Raw genomic sequence first — 17,193 nt, forward strand, 5'->3', positions numbered from 1 at the left:
AGCTTGTTGGCCTTTGGGGGTTATAGACTCATAGATCTCTGGGGACCAAACAGGCAGGGGTAGGGGGCAGCAGTTTGTGGCAAAGCGCATCATGCTTGCCCCTGGGGATGGGGGTGGGGGTCATCCCAATGACTCAGAATCACCAGGTACTGGATGTGATGATCTTTGGGGGTGGGGAGTGAGTGGGATGGACTCATTGACCAAGGACGTGTGAGGCTATTGCTCAATTCTGCCATTGCTCCCTGCTTAGCTGCCTTGCGGCTCCCCGCACAGATCCCGAAGATGTCCTCAGCCAGCGCCCTTCCCATGGCTCCTGCTGGGGGCTTCCTTCCCCAGTCGCTGGCTCTCAGTGGCTTCCTACCTAAGGAGGCATCTTGTTTCAAAAGGTTTAGAGGCAAATGCCGCCTGGAATTTGAAAATATTTTTGCTGGGGGACACTAATGGTGAGGAATAAGTAAAGCGTCACAAGCAGTCCGGAGAGGCGGCATTGGGGACAGGAGGGCCGAAAGACTTTGCACGTTTGCCTTTTGTCCTGAAGGCCTCATGATGCCTAGTGAGCCCAGTTCCTCCCTGCCTCGCTGGGGTTCTGGTTTGGGGTGGTGCCGGTCCCTCCTCCAGAGCTTTGTACCTTCACTGGCCTAAGCCTGGATTTGTGAGCCATGCCAGTAGCCAGCCAAGGCTCTGCGGGAGGTCTCTTTCTTAGCATCTTAGATGAGCTTGTGTAGAGAGGTCTTCTCTGGCAGCCTACTCCCTCTGACCCCCACCTCCACCCCACTTCCCACGCCCATACTACCTCTACCTGAATCTCCAAAAGTTGGGATGATGAGGGCCCTTTGACCACATTTGGTCTCTGTAGGGGTGCAGCCAGTAGGAGCTCAGACTTGTCATCCTAGGACTCTGGAAGCTGTAAAGCTGTCACTATCCCCAGTTTAGGAAGGCCCGCACACGGGGTGTCAGCAGGCATCATGAGCATCCCTTCAGGGCAGAGGCTGAGCCTAGCACTTCTGCACAGCTAATTCCTGCTACATTCTAGCTGTCCAGTGCATACAGTGAAGGAATGGACCCAAGAATTATCGAGGGAAACCCTGACTCCTTGTTCTTTTCAGCAGGGAATTGGTTGAATATTTACAATAATTCACAACACAGAGGCTGGTGCTCGGAGAGAAAGGCTAGACACTGGAGCAGGTTTCACGGCTATGAAGCTAGGCTCTGCCACTTACTAGCTGTGAGGGATTTGGGCAAATTAATAACTTCTCTAAGCCCCCTCCCCTTAAAAAAACGTGGAAAATAGGGTTATAACAGAGTTGACACTTCACAAGGTTGCTTTGGGGAAATAGATGAATTAACACAGGTAAAGTATATGCATGACAAAGGCCAGGCAGATGGGAGATGCCCAGCCAACGCTAGTCATTATTAATCCTATTAAAAATATATCAACATGGAACTGGGGCAAAGGACCCCACATCTCCTTCCCTGACTCTGAGGGTGTAGCGTGCAGGCAGCAGACAAACTCACAGGAGGGGGCAGTCACAGCAGCAGAGAGCCATGGGAATTTAGGCAGATTGTTCCAGACTAGTTTGGTTCAGGCAAGGCAATGCCCTATAGAGGAGGAAGATGTAGACAGAGTGGGAGATGTGTAGGTTAAAGATGTTCAGACTAAAGGAAGAACTGTGAGGGGCCACCAGGTCATTGGGCATAGAGGGCCACAAGGGATGCCTTGCCAAGCAAGATGACGCGATGGATACAAGGAAGGCCAACCCCTCCAGTCGGGTCCGGTCTTCCCCTAAGTCTTTGTGGTAGGAAGGCTTCCTTCCACCCTGTTTGCTGAGGCTATTCGGGAAAGCAGGGGTGGTAAGAAGCTCCCACGAACCCCTCTTTTGGCACAGGGAATCCAGAGATTATTTATGTTCGCAGCCAAACTCATCAGCAGCCTTGGACAGATTCCCTCAGAATTGGGTTCCAGTGTAGAGGCCATTCAGACATCAGTTGGCACCCAAAGGACATTGTGAGCTGAGGTAAGGCATGGTTTCATAAAAAATTATCAAGAAGATGAGGCAGGGCTCTTGGGGAGCATGGCCCTGGGACAGGATCTCTAACTGTGGCTGATGGACACATCTCATCACTTTCAAACCTTGACTTGCTATTCCCAGGAATCTATGCACATCTTTCCTCCATTCCCACCCCCAAGCCCTGCTTGCCTGCCTGGTGTGTTCCTATGCATCACGCCCGATCTACACGTTGCCTCCTCTGGGAAGCCTTCCAGACCACCCACGTTTGAGCGGGTGCTGTGATGTCCTCCAGGCTCCCGTAGCGCCTTGTCCTCCCATCAGCTTGCTCCTACTGCTGAATCACAACTGTCTGCAATTTGTCTTCTTCTCTGCGAGCTCCCTGAGGTCTCATTCATCTTTGCTTTTCTGGTTCTTGGCACTGTGCCTGGCACAGAGTCAGCATCAGTGAATGTTTGAGGGATGAGTGGAGTAGCTGGGCCGGCACTGTGTACAATGAGAGCATGGAGGGATGGAGGAGAGGAGCTGTTTCCAGGCACCTCCTGCCCTGCCCTGCACAGCAGACTCACAGGGCCACGGAGGTCTAGGCTCTGCCTCCTCACTAAAGCAGTTGGCCCCTTAGTCCTTGCAAATCCTTTCTCTAAAATTTTTTAAAATTATTTTTTAATTGTGCGAGTGAGCTCATACATGTGTGTCTCTGTATCTGTGCACATGAGTGCAGGTTCCTGAAGAGGCCAAAGGTACTGGGACCCCATGGAGTTGGAGTTACAGGTAGTTGTGAGCCACCTAATGTGCGTGGTGGGATTTGAACTCAGGTCCTCTGGAAGAGCAGTATATGTTCTGAATTACTGAGTCATCTTTTCTTCCTTTTTACCCTCATGGAGGGCACATCCCAAGTATCCCTGTGAATATGCCTGGAATCAGAGCAGGACCACTTGGAGGACACAGGTCACTCCGGGGCCAGGCAAGTGCACAGATGATGACAATAACCATGGAGGCCCTAAGGAAGGAGTTGAGTTCCTGGGAGCTCAGGGCCAGCTTGCTAAGCAGAAGCAAAGGGGCTGTAGTTCAAAGTTCCACAAGTTTGCTCTCTTCCCTGAGTTTTGTGTGCTCCTGGACCTAAGAGTCGGGGTGCTTATACCTTGTTTGAGCAGGACGTGAGCCAAAATAGACTTCACACACTGTCTGGAAGCAGGGGGCGTGCATAGGCACTGGGCGAAGGGGCAGGTACTGCCCTTTAGTACTGCTTGTAAAGCCAGAGTGCTTATGGCTTCTTTCTGAAGCAGGCACATAGCTTTGGGGGTCAAGAGTTGTGGTGCTGCAAAGTGTGGGCTGCAGTTGTCCCCCAATCCCTTCTTCCGCCACGGTGGCAGAGTGGCTAGTTAACTGCTGACACACCACTGATAAAGGTGAGTGTTCCTGTGGCCCAGGTCTCGGCATCCTGACCTCCCTATAGCAGTGTCCCCGCCAACCCGTCCTTTGAAGTCATGCAGTCTCAACCAGCAGATGGCTTCTCTCTCTGTGGCCCCCTCTAGTCATGCCATGTGTGTCTGAGAAGTGTCTCTGACCCACGGCTCCTCTGGCCCAGCCCACAGCCCCGCCTCTACCCAAATTGTAATTGTCAGATGACGGTATTTCTCCCTCTTCCTTTGTCTTCCAAGACTCTACTTTTTCTCTGGAGTAGGCACTCCAGTACTGATGCTGGCGTTCCAGAATGACAGTGGCTCCTTATTGTCCCTCAGACTCATCACAGATACTCAGCGTGGTGTTCAAAGTCTTTCCTGATCATATAACGGCTCTCAGATTGCATTCTTTCTTGCTGTGATGGTCCCTGTGCTTCAAGGCTCCAGGCACGCTCCTACCGAAAGAGCCCTTCTCCCTCTCAAGCTGCGCAAATCTCACCCATCTACCCGGGCCTGCACAAATGGAAACTCCACCCCATCCTGAGAACTGGACATAATACTCTCTGCCCCTGAGCATTCCAATGAGCCTCTCCCAGAGCAAAAACCTCCACAGCATCAGAATTTGCTGAGCCTGCAGTATGCAGAGCACGGCACTGGGCACATCTGGGAGTAAGTGGTGGGTAGCAAGCACTCAGTAGTAATTGTTGAGCAGTGACTATGTACCTCACCCCTGCTAGGCATCAAGGCTACAGGGCTGAAAAGGGCAGGGCTGGTGTTGGCCTATGGAATGGGCGGGCTATGATCTCTAGAACATACGCTGACAATGGGCTGCCCAGCCTATCAGGGTTTGGTCTGCTGGCTGTGTGCTGGTCTGAGCTTTGATGGGTCACACTGAGTCAACATTTTCCCTTTGTGTGCCATTTGTCCAGGTCTGAGTATCTTTAGGATGCTTCAGAGGCTCATACCCTACAGATTCCAGAACCCTCCTTGCTGCCCCCAATGATGGCAACCTGAGAGATCAGGAGGCCCTGGCTTGTTCTCAAGCTAGCCTGCTAACTGAGATGAAGAAGCAGATGGCTTCTCATCTTCTTCCCTACCTACCCCTCTGTATCAAGGACGAGGGAGGGGAAAATTCTCAGATGAGACCTTTTATTCAGTGTCACTGTGGTTCACAGACCTCAGTGTCATAAACCTACTATCTGCCAAGGCTGAGAATCATACCATCACCATGCTGCATGGCCCTGACCAGTCATAATAGACATAGGTGTGTGGAGAGTGAGAGGAGGTAGAATCAGGGTCCTGGATTAGTGCCGGATTGTTCATTGGCTCTGGGGTCTCTAGGGAGGAACAGGGGTACCAGAAGTGCATTGCTCAGGGAATCTTGTATAGTTACTTGCTCACTGGAACTGGAACTGAACTACTCTTTTTTTTTTTTTAATTTTATTTTATGTGCATTGGTGTGAAAGTGTTGGATCTCTTGAAATCGGAGTTTCAGGCAGTTGTGAGCTGCCATGTGGGTTCTGGGAATTGAACCTGGGTCCTCTGGAAGAGCTGCCAGTGTTCTTGACCACTGAGCCATCTCTCCAGCTCCCAGAAGTATTCTCAATCATTGTAAGTCAGCACCAGTACATGCTATTCCTGCGGTCCTGCCACCAACCAGACAGTCAAATGAAATACAGTTGGAAACCACATATTTTATTTATATTCTTCATTAATAACAGAGGGCCATGTGCACAAATGCTACCCAAGTGCCACACCTGGCAAATTCCCCACAGCCACCGCTCACTGACTGGTATTTAAGGAGCTGCCCACCTGGCGTTCTCCTTTCCTCTTTTGGGATGTCAGGCTCCGTGGTGCTGAGCCTGGACAATGCAAGGCTGGCTTCCAAATTTGAACTCTAGGGTCAAGTGGTCTCTAAGTCTTGAGTTGTCTAGACCTCTCCCACCTCTTGTTTCCTCGTGACGCTTAAAGTGTGTCCAGAATTGTGAGTGAAGATACCTTTAATGGTTCCTCTACTGAGGAACCCTGGGCTCCCTTTCAGCCCTCCACATATTTTCCCTCCAAGGGCTCAGCTTCAACAACTGCCAAGGTAGCAGAGTGGACCTGTAGGAATCAGCTGCCCTTGATGGTGGGCACCTGGATGGCCAGTTACCGAGACTCTGCCCACAGTTGGTGCTTGAGAAATATAGGCATTGTGAACGGATGAAGGATGAACAATAAATAGGAGGCCCCAAAGAATCAATGCTGGAGGGAGACGTGACGTGTGAGCAGAAAAGCCATTACTACATTAGCCCTCTGGAGGGCACCAGAGTAGGAGCCTGCATAAAATCCTCCTAAGCTTTGTTCAAGAATTCAGGATCTTATGGAGCAATGACTGGGGCCAGTGGGCTACCCACTGGACACTGCAGTCTGTGGGCTTCAGCCTCAATGCTTGTATGAACGTTGGATTGCCGTGGGACCAAGTCAGGAGAGGGTTTTTATGCGGTTCCCACTCCTTCATATGCCCAGGGGTCTGTCTGATCCACAGGATCTCAGAGTATAAGGCAGTACTCCATCTAGATCTAATCAGGCAGTCAGGAATGGACTGGCAATTGCACCCCTCTGTCCTGTCATCCCCACTAATCCCTCAGGGCTGACTGTGACTTTCAGGCTTTTCTCTCCCTTTGCTGCCACCTGGCCCTAACACAGTTACATCTCCCTGTCCTCGGGTGCCAGCCCCTCTTAGCTACTGCTGACATCAGGAGGTCTCCTGAAAGGCTGGATTGGGTGCAAAGTCTGTGTTCTGACGTTTAGACTCTCCGCACACTCATCTCATCCCAGCCCCATGAAAGCAGCTAACCCCTAAAGCCGGTAACCTCTAAAGATCTTGTCCTTGGGCCCAGCAGTGGCAAAGAGGACTATAGAATCAGGAACATAAAGGGATCTTTAAGTTCATCTAGAACTAGAACAAAAATCTCTTTCATAGCACTCCTGCCAGATAATTGTCTAGATACTGTTAAAATACCTCCAATGGTCAGCACTCACTCTAGGTAATGTTCAAACACTGGATGGTTTCAAGAGAGTCAACCCATTTGTCCCTCCATCCTGCCCCTCCAATACTCACACTTCCTCTGTGCTCATAACAACACTTGTCACGTCCATCCCCTCTTACACACACACACACACACACACACAATTATATAGGCTATATAGAAACACACGTCCCTTATTACTTATGGGTAACTTCCTTTTCTCCCTTCCTTCTTCCCTTCCTAATATCTAGCAAAAATATGGAAGCTGGAGACCAAATGCCAGAGGAATCCCGGGGGGAGGGGTGGAATATCCAGCTACTCCTGGGCTGGGCAGGGCAGGAAACAGCATTGAAAAGTCTCAGGCCATTGATTGCTGTCTCCAGGGGAAAGACCTTGTACATGGACTAATCAGCAAGTGTTTGTGCTTCCCTGAAGACACACAGTACTATCCGTCCCTTATAGGGGACGAGCATGCATCCCCACCCCTACCAGTTGGCACAGCTTCCTGGGCTGCCATTTACCAGCCTTCAGGTCCTGTGGTGTCTCCTACCAGCAGCCAGAGTGTAGTCTCCACTATCTACGTGAGGAGAAGGACTTTAGCAGAAGCAGTGAGGACCTGAGACATGACAGGAGCTGAGGAAAGGGCTTCCCAGAAGATAACTTGAAGCAGAAACATCCTAACAGGTTAGCAGCTACCTACCTGGCTGGGCTTTGAGAAACCTAGTGGTACCCTGATGGCTATTTCCCCTCTGTGTCAGAATGCACCTGTTATGAATCCTCAGAGGGTTGAAGACCCGGGGTGGATATGATGCCCTTCCTAGGGGAGGTTGTGGTGTTTCACAGGTGGAGACAGGGGTGCTGTGGTCTTCAGGAGGAACTGAGACAGAGAAATGACAGGCGTACTTGCCAGCTATTTGTCCTGCTGCTTGGAGCTTTCAGTCCCCACATTGAACATGGGGACCAGCAAGCCCAGCAGCCACCTCTTTCCGAAGACCTCCTGTAAGTTCTTGCGCCAGGGCCGGGCTCTCACTGCCAACCCTTTCCGAACCTGGTAGCGGGTCTGCCCCCGGAGGATCAACAGCAGCTGGTGGCAGCAGAAGCCGGCACAGGCCAGGCCGACAGCAAACCAGAGGTAGAGCATGAGAATGACGAACATGTCAGAACCGAGGACAGCTCCTGCGGGGGAAGGGAAACACCAGACCACTTTACACCCAGGGCACATACCCAGGCGCACCGAGCTCTGGCGCTTTCCGCTGCCAGGCAGCGAGAGAGGCTCGCGATCTGGAAGTTGCGATTTGTAGCAATCTCAGCTCCGCAGTCTGTGAGACTGTGGCAGAGTTCCTTGCCCCAAGTTTTCCTTAGTGCTGATGGCTCTCGAGGAGAGGGGAAGAAGAACCGGGGGCCTAGGGAGATGGAGAACAAGCTAGATGAGCTCAGCGAAAAGAGCCCTCCGCATTTCTGGCACAGACTAGACGTTGCACATTTCCCTAGAGGCAGAAATGCTTCCCATTTCACTTTCTGGATTGGAAGCAGGCGGGGGAGAGGGTAGGGTCACACGAGGAAAGAGGAGCGAACTTAGGACCCTAAAGAGGGAGCTGGCACCTGGGCTGCTGTCTAGACTGCAGTCAGTTCTCCCTGTGAGGCTGGGAGCACTGTCTGGGAGGATTTGGGAAAGCGACAGCATGATGGAGAACAGGACCTGGCCATGGGAAGGAACAGTCACGAGCTCGGCTTCAAGGGCAGAGCACAGAACAGACTTAGAGAACAATTCTGTCATTAATGTTAACAAAAGAGACACTGGAACACTCAGCCAAAGCTGTCCTGTCAGTCACACCGACTGGCTAAGGCTCCAAGAGGATAGAGCAATGAAGTACGTACACACCGCCCGTCACCCTCCTCAAATTGAACAAACAAACATTATACATAATTATAACAAAAACTCATGAGAGGAGACAAGTCGTAACAAGGTAAGCATACTGGAAAGTGTGCTTGGATTAATCCCTAAGGCCACCAGTTCAGCACCCTGACACGGGACAGCACCTCTTCTACACCTTCCAAACCCACCACTCTCCGTGGCTGTTTTAAAATGTCCACCAGTAAGAGACCTCATGTGTCCTCAGAGTTTGAGGTGGGAGGATTCATCCGTGCTGAGTTTGAATTTCCCAGCTGTGTGGACCTGTGCAGGGTTCTTAGCCTCTCTGAGTTGTAGATTACTCATCTGCAGAATGGGTATAATAATGCTTCATAGGTTTACAGCATTACAGGGGTTTGGAGTTGCCAGAGTTGTGGTTTTCAGTCAGTGCTGAATATCATGGCTCAGAGGAGGAGAATAAGATCCTCTGGCCTCCCCCCACCTTTCCAGGGCTTGGGCTGCAGCTGGATCAGAGGATTGAGAACAGAACTCAGAGGTCTTTCTTCATCTCTCAGCTGGGCAACCTCACCATTGCCTTCTGCAGCTAGGCTTGGGTGCCTGCTTCAGAGATGTTGCTTTACAACCCCGTCTACCCACACACATCTCCATCGTCTTCCCTTCCCCCAGCATACCTCTTCCCAGGCCCCAGTTTCCAGACTCCTGAGAAGTAGGCTTCAACACCTGCTAGTCTGATCCACGATGGATTCGTTCAGCAGCCAAGATGAATCGATCTGCTGGCCTCTTTCCTCAACCCTAGGAGCTTGGGTGGCAGGATTTTCTTTGCAAAGTTAGAGACAAACAGGTCTAGCTGCCCAGAGGACAGAAATCTTGTTCCAGCTGGCATTTGGAGAAGCCCCTCCACCATTGTTGGGGGCATCAGAGAACAGACTCAAATGGGGCTGGGCCATCCTGTGACCCACTTTTTCCTTGTCAGTACAAATTAGCTTGGGCAGCCATGTGCAGGGCAGAGACTCCCAGGGACATGGTGCCCTTCTAGCCTGAGGAATACTGATGTGCAATCTAGCCCTCAAGCTAGGATGTGAGAGCCTTAGAGCTGTCCAGCTCAGACCTGCCTTGCAACTCAGCCCCAGTAACAAGCCTGGCAGATGGAAACCATTTCCCACAGGTTTCTAAATCAAGGAATGCGGCAAAGACCTTTTTGGCTTTTTGCTGGCCCCATGCAGCATCTACAGAAAGCTATTCTGGGGACATGCTTCTTTCTTTCAAAGTGTTTGAAGTTACCTGGCCTGGCTGCTTCAGCGCCTCTAAACTATGTAATAATTTTTCTTCTTTCAGAAAAATCACAAAACTTTCTTAAGGGATCTGAAAGATTACATCATCTAATCTCCTCTGTCCTTCCACCCCCCCCCCCGCCACAGCCATCTCTAGCACTTTTGTCAAACCTACCCCAGAATATTCTATTTGGGCAAAGGCAGCCCCCCTCCTCCCAAAGAGGCCATTCAGCAAGGAAGCAAGACTAGACATGGAGGTGGTGGGCCAGAAAAGAATGGACCCAGAATCCAAAGCTGCACTAGTTAGAAGCAACTTAACCTAGCAGAGCCTTTGGTTCCCCAGCTTTAAAAAAAAAAAAAAAAAAAAAAAGTAGCTGTCTCCTAGATTAGTGCTAATGATTGGATGTAATGAGACACATCCAATGGGACACAAAATAGGCATTCAATATGTTCTAGCCACCTTTTTCTCCTACTGGCCCTTCTAGTGGAATCTGCCAGAGGGATACTAACCCAAATGCCATGGTCCATGCAAAGTGGTGTCATCTCCATTCTCTAGATAAGAATGGAGCTCACACAGGAGACATGAAGCCAAAAGGAAGGAACTCTTCTTAAACTTCCTCAGCTGACCCTCTCTCTTACCTTTGGTGTTAGCAGAGGATCTGCAGTGGTATCTGCATTTTTGGAAATTTCATTTTTAGAGCCCCCACCCACCCACCACACACACAAAGGTGGGAGGCTTTCAGGGTCCCACTTACAATCATCTCAGGTGCCAGTGGCAGGCCTTGATCTTGGGTGATTTCTATTAAACAACTGCCTTGGTCCACACTTCTGCTTGCCTGTTCTCCTGAGCAGTAAGAGGGGATGCTCTGGGCCATATGGACCAGGAACTGGGGAAGAAGAGTCTCAAAGGAGGGAGCTGAACAGGTGTGTGTGTGTGTGTGAGAGAGAGAGAGTATGTGTGAGTGTGAGAGAGTGTGTGTGAATGTGTGTTTGAGTGTGTGTGTGAGAGAGAGTGTGTGTGAATGTGTGTGAGTGTGTGTGTGAGAGTGTGCGAATGTGTGTGTGAGAGTGTGTGAGAGAGAGAAAGTGTTTGCAAATGTGTGTGTGAGTGTGTGTGAGAGAGAGAAAGAGAGAGTTGTGTGAATATGTGTGTATGTGTGAGTGTGTGTGAATATGTGTGTGAGTGTGTGAATGTGTATGTGTGTGAGAGTGTGTGTGTGAGAGAAAGAGAGTATGTGAATGTGTGTGTATGTGTGTGTGAGTATGTGTGTGATTGTGTGTATGAGTGTGTCAATGTGTATGTGTGTGAGTGAATTTGTGTGTGTGAATGTGTGAGTGTGAGAAAGTGTGTGTGAATGTGTGTGTGAATGTGTGTGTGAGTGTATGAATATGTGTGTGAGTGAGTGTGTGAATGTGTGTGAGTGTGTGTGAGAGAGAGAGTGTGTGTGTGAATGTGTGTGTGCGTGGGTGTGTGAATGTGTGTGAGTGAATTTGTGTGTGTGTGTGTCAATGTGTGTGAGTGTGTCAATGTGTGTGTGTTTGAGTGTGTGTTTCAGTGTGTGTGTGTGTGTTTGAGTGTGTGTGTGTGTGGCCTCGCACAGAGGGCCAGAGAAAGATGTGAAGGGCCAGGAAAGGAGGAAGAGGAGATGGATCTGGTGATGAGAAGTCTTGAATTCCCTTTTCTAGTGGGCATCGTGAAGGAATGTGAGACTCATCCTAAAGCCAGAACAGATGCCTGGGCCCTGAGGTGGGCATGGGCTGGCTCTTTTCTCCCATCAGATCAAAGCGAGAGGCTTCCTTTCTTCCGTATTTCCCAAACCTAGCACATATGGACAGGCCTCACACCAGACTTAAATCAAACCATTTCAAGGTCCTCCTTCTGGAACCACCCATTTTTATGGTTGGTGAGACTACTTGGAAAAAGATGTGTAATCAGGTTCTCTGGCTCTTCTCCTCACTCCACCTGCCTGCTCTCACACTCCACCCCCAACCCACCCACCTGCCTTCCCCCACCTTGCTTATTTTTGTCTTGGCAGCCTCTTTTGCCAGCACCAAGATCCAGAAGGCCCTAAAGCTCCAAGTTCTGGGTCCAGCTTAGCCACCAGCCATCCAGGCATTTATTATGACTGGTCCTCCCTGGGCTACTGTGTTTCCACTGCTAAATGGCATGATAGGTCTATGTCTGGGAAGAGCTGGGTTACAGATACAACAGAGGCTAAAATGAGGCTCCCCTTATGGTATATACAGCCAATTTTTTTCAAATGCCCAGCCCAGTCCAGTCTAGTCCAGTCCAGCCCAGTCCAGCCCAGCCCAGCCCAGCCCAGCCTAGCCCAGTCCAGTCCAGTCCAGTCCAGCCCAGCCCAGCTCAGTCCAGTCCAGTCCAGCCCAGGTACATCAGGACAATCAGGCTTCCTGTAGAAGCCTTTCTTTGACTCTAAAAGGTCAAGTCACTGTGTTTGGGAATATGGGAGCTGAGGAACAGCACTGAATTGTGGTTTAAGCACCTGGATACAGGCCAGAGATAGTTATTCCAGGGAAGTAAGACACTAGGCAGGTTATTTAGTCCCAGCTAAGACTCAGTTTCTTTATCTGAGAAATGGACGGACCCAAGAGCCCCAGACCCAAATTTGTGTGCACACTACTAATTGTAGAGAGCAAATTGGTCAGAATCAAAGGTCAGGGCAAGAAAAGAGTGGAAGGAAATGAAGTAGAGATAAATGCCAAGGCCAAGTAAAATAGGATTGCTGCCAGGAGCAGAGTCTCGCAGGGCCAGGCATCATGGGATGCTCTGAGACATATGATTCAAACTACAGCCCACGTGGACACCAGTATGAGGACTCATGTGTCGAAGTCCAGCAGGGGTCACAGCCTTCCAGAGGGCCAGATCCCACACCAGACTGGATCCCTGGAGAATGGACTTGTAGCCAGTTGAGGTGGCTCTCAGCTCACCTACCAAGGCAGAAGTGCCTGGTGGAGTCGAAATTAGCGGGTGGGAGATTGTAGGGTAGTGGTTAGCTTCCTGCCGAGCATGGCCTGAAGTCAAGTTTAGCCTCACTGTGGTTGTTTGGTAAGAGGACCTGAAGGGATTTGTGGACAGGACTGCTGCAGAAGGTGGGGAGTCCAAACCAATGGGGGAACATTGCATGAGCTCCGAAAGGAAGTGCCTGGCCTGAAAGGTGTACAGCTTGGTTGCCATAACTTTTATGAGTAACATATAGTGTGAAAGATGAGGAAGGCAGAATGTCAGGGGAAATAGAGCATGCCCAGTTAATCTGAATCTCTGCTAGATTACAGTCTGTTCTCTTAATATGCCTCCTGAAATACTGGAGCATAATCATACCAAACGACTGTTAATCTGACGCTAGGAGCTGAATATCCTGTGCTTTTATTTGAAAAACTTGGGGATGGGCTAGGAGGTCTCGTCTGCCAGACCTCCCAAGGCCCACTCACCGGAGAAGAACTGGCTGATTGAAGTGGGCAGGAGCGTGAGGAAGGCCAGGGGATGGGCGAAGGAGATGGAAAGGACAGCTGAGATGTAGGCCACGCCGGCCACCATGGAGTAAAGACAGGCCAGCGAAGTATACAGGCAGAACAGGATGAAGTTGCGCATGTTCCTGCTGCCGATGCAGTTGCCGGTGAAGAAACAGTGGTGGTCGTGCCTCAGCGTGACTCGGGAGCACACTCGGCAGAAGTGGGTGCTCGGTGGTGGGCACTGAGATCGCTGGGATGAGGTTCCCTGGCAGGTACCCAGGTCGTCTGGGGAGTTCTGGATGACCAGGACGTAATTGCCCAGGGCATTGGCTGAGAGGAACAGGAAGAGTGCTCCGTGAAGCAGGGCAGGCGAGAAGAGCTGGGTGGCTGTGGGGTCCTCATGCATGCTGGGCAGGAAGAGGAAGAGCTGCAGTACGAAGGTCACCAGGGAAATGCAAAGGAAGTAGGCGGGGGCCACCACGTTGAGCAGCCGCAGGGCCAGCATCTCCTCGATTACATTCCTAAGGGGCGCAAGGAGAGAGGAACCCTTACAGCGGTGTCTAGGGTCATCTTGGTTCTCTTCTCCTTGGTCTAAGGGGAGGGCTGTACACAAATCTCCCAAACTCTGCCCCATGGACCACCCTTTCCGGTTTCCCCAATTTGGGACGGAGCATGTTAGAGACCCAGAGACCACAGAGGCCTGCCCCTGGCCAGACCTACTTTGGATAAGTCTCTGTTGCCTTGGAGTCATGGAGGACAGGCACAGGAGGGAAGGGCCTGTGTGCAGTCTGGAGTGATTGTCTGTGGGGGAGGGGTGGGGTCTAGGGGCTGAGGGATGGAACTGCTATGTTATCACAGTAGTGAAAACAACCCACTTTTGGGATCTCTGGCTGAGGCTCCTCTAGGAGGAAGAGAAGGATCAAATGAGGGTGGAGAGACCCTTTGGATTCTTGGAAATCCTGGCTCACCCCTGCCCCCCACTCCTATCTTGAGCACTATTCTGTGACCTCACAGGTTACCCAAGGCTCTTTGGGAGTAGTTTGTGAGGTGAACCATGATGTGTGTTCCCTTGTGAGACTCGTGTGTTACCTGTGTGAGTCTGGGTTTGTGTGTGTATACCCACCCACTACCACCTGGCTTTTTCTTTTAAAAAACCAATTAAACAGTCGATACAGTGCTCAGGGGCTGGGTAGGGTGGAGGTGTAGCTAGATTACTCATGCCTGTGAGTCCTGATCAGTTCATTTTCCAGTCTCTGGTTACCCTGACTATTTCTATAAAATCTTTGCAAAGAGTGTTTTCCTTTGAGGCAATGAAATTGAAATCGCTCATTCGCACCCGCCTTTCTCTCTCCTGGCGGGAGAAACCCAAACAATCCCCAAGGCGCCGAAACCCTTTCGATGCCAAGAAGCCCGTCCTGGGTGGACTAGTGGATGCTTGGCAGCTTTCTTGGGATGCTACCCCTACACAGAGCCGAATGCAGCCTCACCTCCTACAGCCGGAGCCCCTGCGCAACTTCGGATACCACAGGGAAATAGGTTCTGTATGTCGAGAAGAACTTTTCAGTGGTCTAAGTAATCGGCCTGAAGTAGGCACAAGAAAAGTTCTGGGAAGGTGGCTGCATCCAGGATAGATGGATGCCACGGCCTGGGGCCAAGGTCCGGGCTGAGATATTGGTCACCTTGTAATCTTCTTTGCAGGTGACTGTGCTTACAGCTCTAGGGACCTGAGGTCTCTCTGCACAGCTGGGGCGCAGCTCAGGGCATCACTGGGGGATGATCTCTGGGGACTCAGCTTCCCCATAGTCATGCATCCCCAGAGGCCACGGGGGCGCTGCCCACTTCACAAAGCCTTGAGTACCAGGCTCCGGCGAGGGAAGCAAGTGTCTTCCCGGCGCCAGTCGCCAGGGGGGCGCGGGAGCAGCCTCCAGATGCGCCGCGGCTCTGGGAAGGCAAAGGACTGGGCTGGGGGAGTGCGGGGCGCCGGGTGGGCGGCCGCAGCCGGGGCCCTGAGTCCCGCAAAGGCCCACAGAGAGTGGCTGGCGACGCGAGCGTGGGGAGCTGTCCGCTCAGCACCGGCGCCCGCACCACCGGCCTCTGACGGCGGCATCGGAGCCCTGCGGACCCAAGCAGCGCGGGCACCCCGCCGGTTCCTCCGCCACTGCCTCCAGGACACCCGGACAGACGCCCCCCCGGAGCGACCGCAGCACCGCAGAGGACTGGGGGATGAACTCACCCAGCTCGGATGGCGACAGGAGCAGCCCCGGACGCCGACCCTGGTTTTCCCCGAGGCTGCAAAGTTGTGGGTTCGCCCGACTGGCTCTCAGCCTTCTCACGCTTCGCTTCGGGGGACTGGGCAGGTAGCGGGGGTGTGGGAAGGAGGGAGCGGTCAGCTGCCGCCCTCCTGCTTGGGCGCCAGAGAGTGGGGGCCAGGAGGCAGCGGGGATGGCAGCTGGGCACCCCCCAGCTCCTCCACCCCTCCCTCCGCTCCTGGGGGCGGTGCTCTGGCCACTGGCTCAGCACTGAGGACTTGCCCCTCACATCCCCGCCCTTCTCGGCTCCCCCAGGGCGGGTTGTGGTGCCCTGCCTTACTGCAACCCCAGTTCCAACTGGGAGGTGGGGATTCAGTCCTGATGCAGAAGCTCCAGGCAAACCCTGACCTCCCCTCCTACCCTCTTCCTGTCTATGACCACCCCTTCCTGCTGTTGGCTAAGACCAAGGAAACCTTGTGTGTGTGTGTGTGTGTGTGTGTGTGTGTGTGTGTGTGTGTGTATTGCGGGGTGAGGGGATGTGGGCTGTTGAGAGCTCAGCTTACCAGGGCAACACCCATGAAAATCAGCATTAGCTCAGAAGGTCTGGTAACTGAGGGGTGAGAGCCCATCTACCTGGGTGTTGATAGCCACCGTTCACTATTTACTGGGTGAGCCTACATTCCAGGGTCTTCTGTAGGGTAGAGGATTGAATGAGAGTAGCTGTAAAGCCTACTTGGGATGAGGATTGTTTGTGTCTTAGATCATCATTAACACTACAGATTGGCCCTTTCTTAAGTAACAGGCACCGTGCTGAACCCATGACATGACAGCTGCATTAATCCTCCAGGATAGTCCCTGAAGCTTGCTGAGACCCATTCTAGGGCCAAGAAGGCAATGCTAAGTCACATGTTCAAGGTCATGCAGCAGGTGAGTGGTGGGGCCTGGATTTGAACCTGGTTCTAGCACAATGCTTCTGTTTTTCACTCTCTGCCGCTTCAGCATCACCTGGCACCCAGGGGCAGCTTTGGTGTGTGTGTGTGTGTGTGTGTGTGTGTGTGTGTGTGTGTGTGTGTGTGGACAACAGGGGTTCATCCAGACACAGACTGGGACCTGAGCTTTTCCTGCCCCTATCTATCTCCTCATACCATTCTCACGTGTGCTACGAGACAGTTAGAGACCGTGATACTAGTATATGGCCTCTCTCTCTCTCTCTCTCTCTCTCTCTCTCTCTCTCTCTCTCTCTCTCTGCATCCTTGCATGTTGGGGGGGGGGAGAGAGTCTAAGAACACGAAACATTGCAAGACTATCCATGCTTTTGCTAGCCTCAGTTTCCCAAGCTGTCATGGCTCCCAAGGCTGTCTTCTCCACTCCTCTGTGTGCAAGCAAACATGATAAATGCTTATTGCTATCTCAACCGGTTGATTAAAACGAGCAATCCTTTGAAGTGAAGGCCATATGCCGATCGGCTTAGCCTCTATTTTTGAATCATCAGACACTGTTTTCTCTGTATTTTATCAGCATACATAAAAATAAAAAAGGGGCCAGGAAACCTTTTCATGCTCTGAAAGGAACTTATATATGAGAGAATGGCACACCAGGTGGCAGCTCCAGAGAATCTGGTGGCCCCAGGACAAGAGGTCTTTCTCCTTCCAGAGCAGCTTGGAGTCACGAGCTGCCTGCCTCACTCCTGCCCTCCCTCCTCCGCCCCCCCCCCCAGCTCTGCCTGCCTCACACACAGGCTTGAGCTGGAGGGGGACCAAAGGGCTGGGTCTGGGCCATACTGATTGGAAATCTCCATTCCTTAAATACCTTGAGAGCTGGACATGTTTCTAATTTTATTTTGCATATGGGTGTGTGTAGGGGGAAGGTGAGTAGTGTGTGTGTGTGTGTGTGTGTGTGTGTGTGTGTG

The 17,193-nt window shown here is 51.7% G+C and overlaps 1 protein-coding gene across 1 annotated transcript; it reads right to left on the reverse strand.

Annotated features, from left to right (window-relative positions):
• Positions 1–7,053: 7,053 nt before the first annotated feature.
• Zdhhc22 (zinc finger DHHC-type palmitoyltransferase 22) lies at positions 7,054–15,676 on the reverse strand. Its single transcript, XM_051196101.1, has 3 exons — positions 15,269–15,676; positions 13,015–13,556; positions 7,054–7,596 (listed from the first exon to the last, which is right to left on the reverse strand). The coding sequence occupies exons 2-3, from the start codon at positions 13,538–13,540 to the stop codon at positions 7,331–7,333; spliced, it is 792 nt and encodes a 263-aa protein (XP_051052058.1). The 5' UTR covers positions 13,541–13,556; positions 15,269–15,676; the 3' UTR covers positions 7,054–7,330.
• Positions 15,677–17,193: the final 1,517 nt, after the last annotated feature.

The sequence above is a fragment of the Phodopus roborovskii genome, unplaced genomic scaffold (genome assembly GCF_943737965.1).
Source record: "Phodopus roborovskii unplaced genomic scaffold, PHOROB, whole genome shotgun sequence".
Classification (NCBI taxonomy): Eukaryota; Metazoa; Chordata; class Mammalia; order Rodentia; family Cricetidae; genus Phodopus; species Phodopus roborovskii.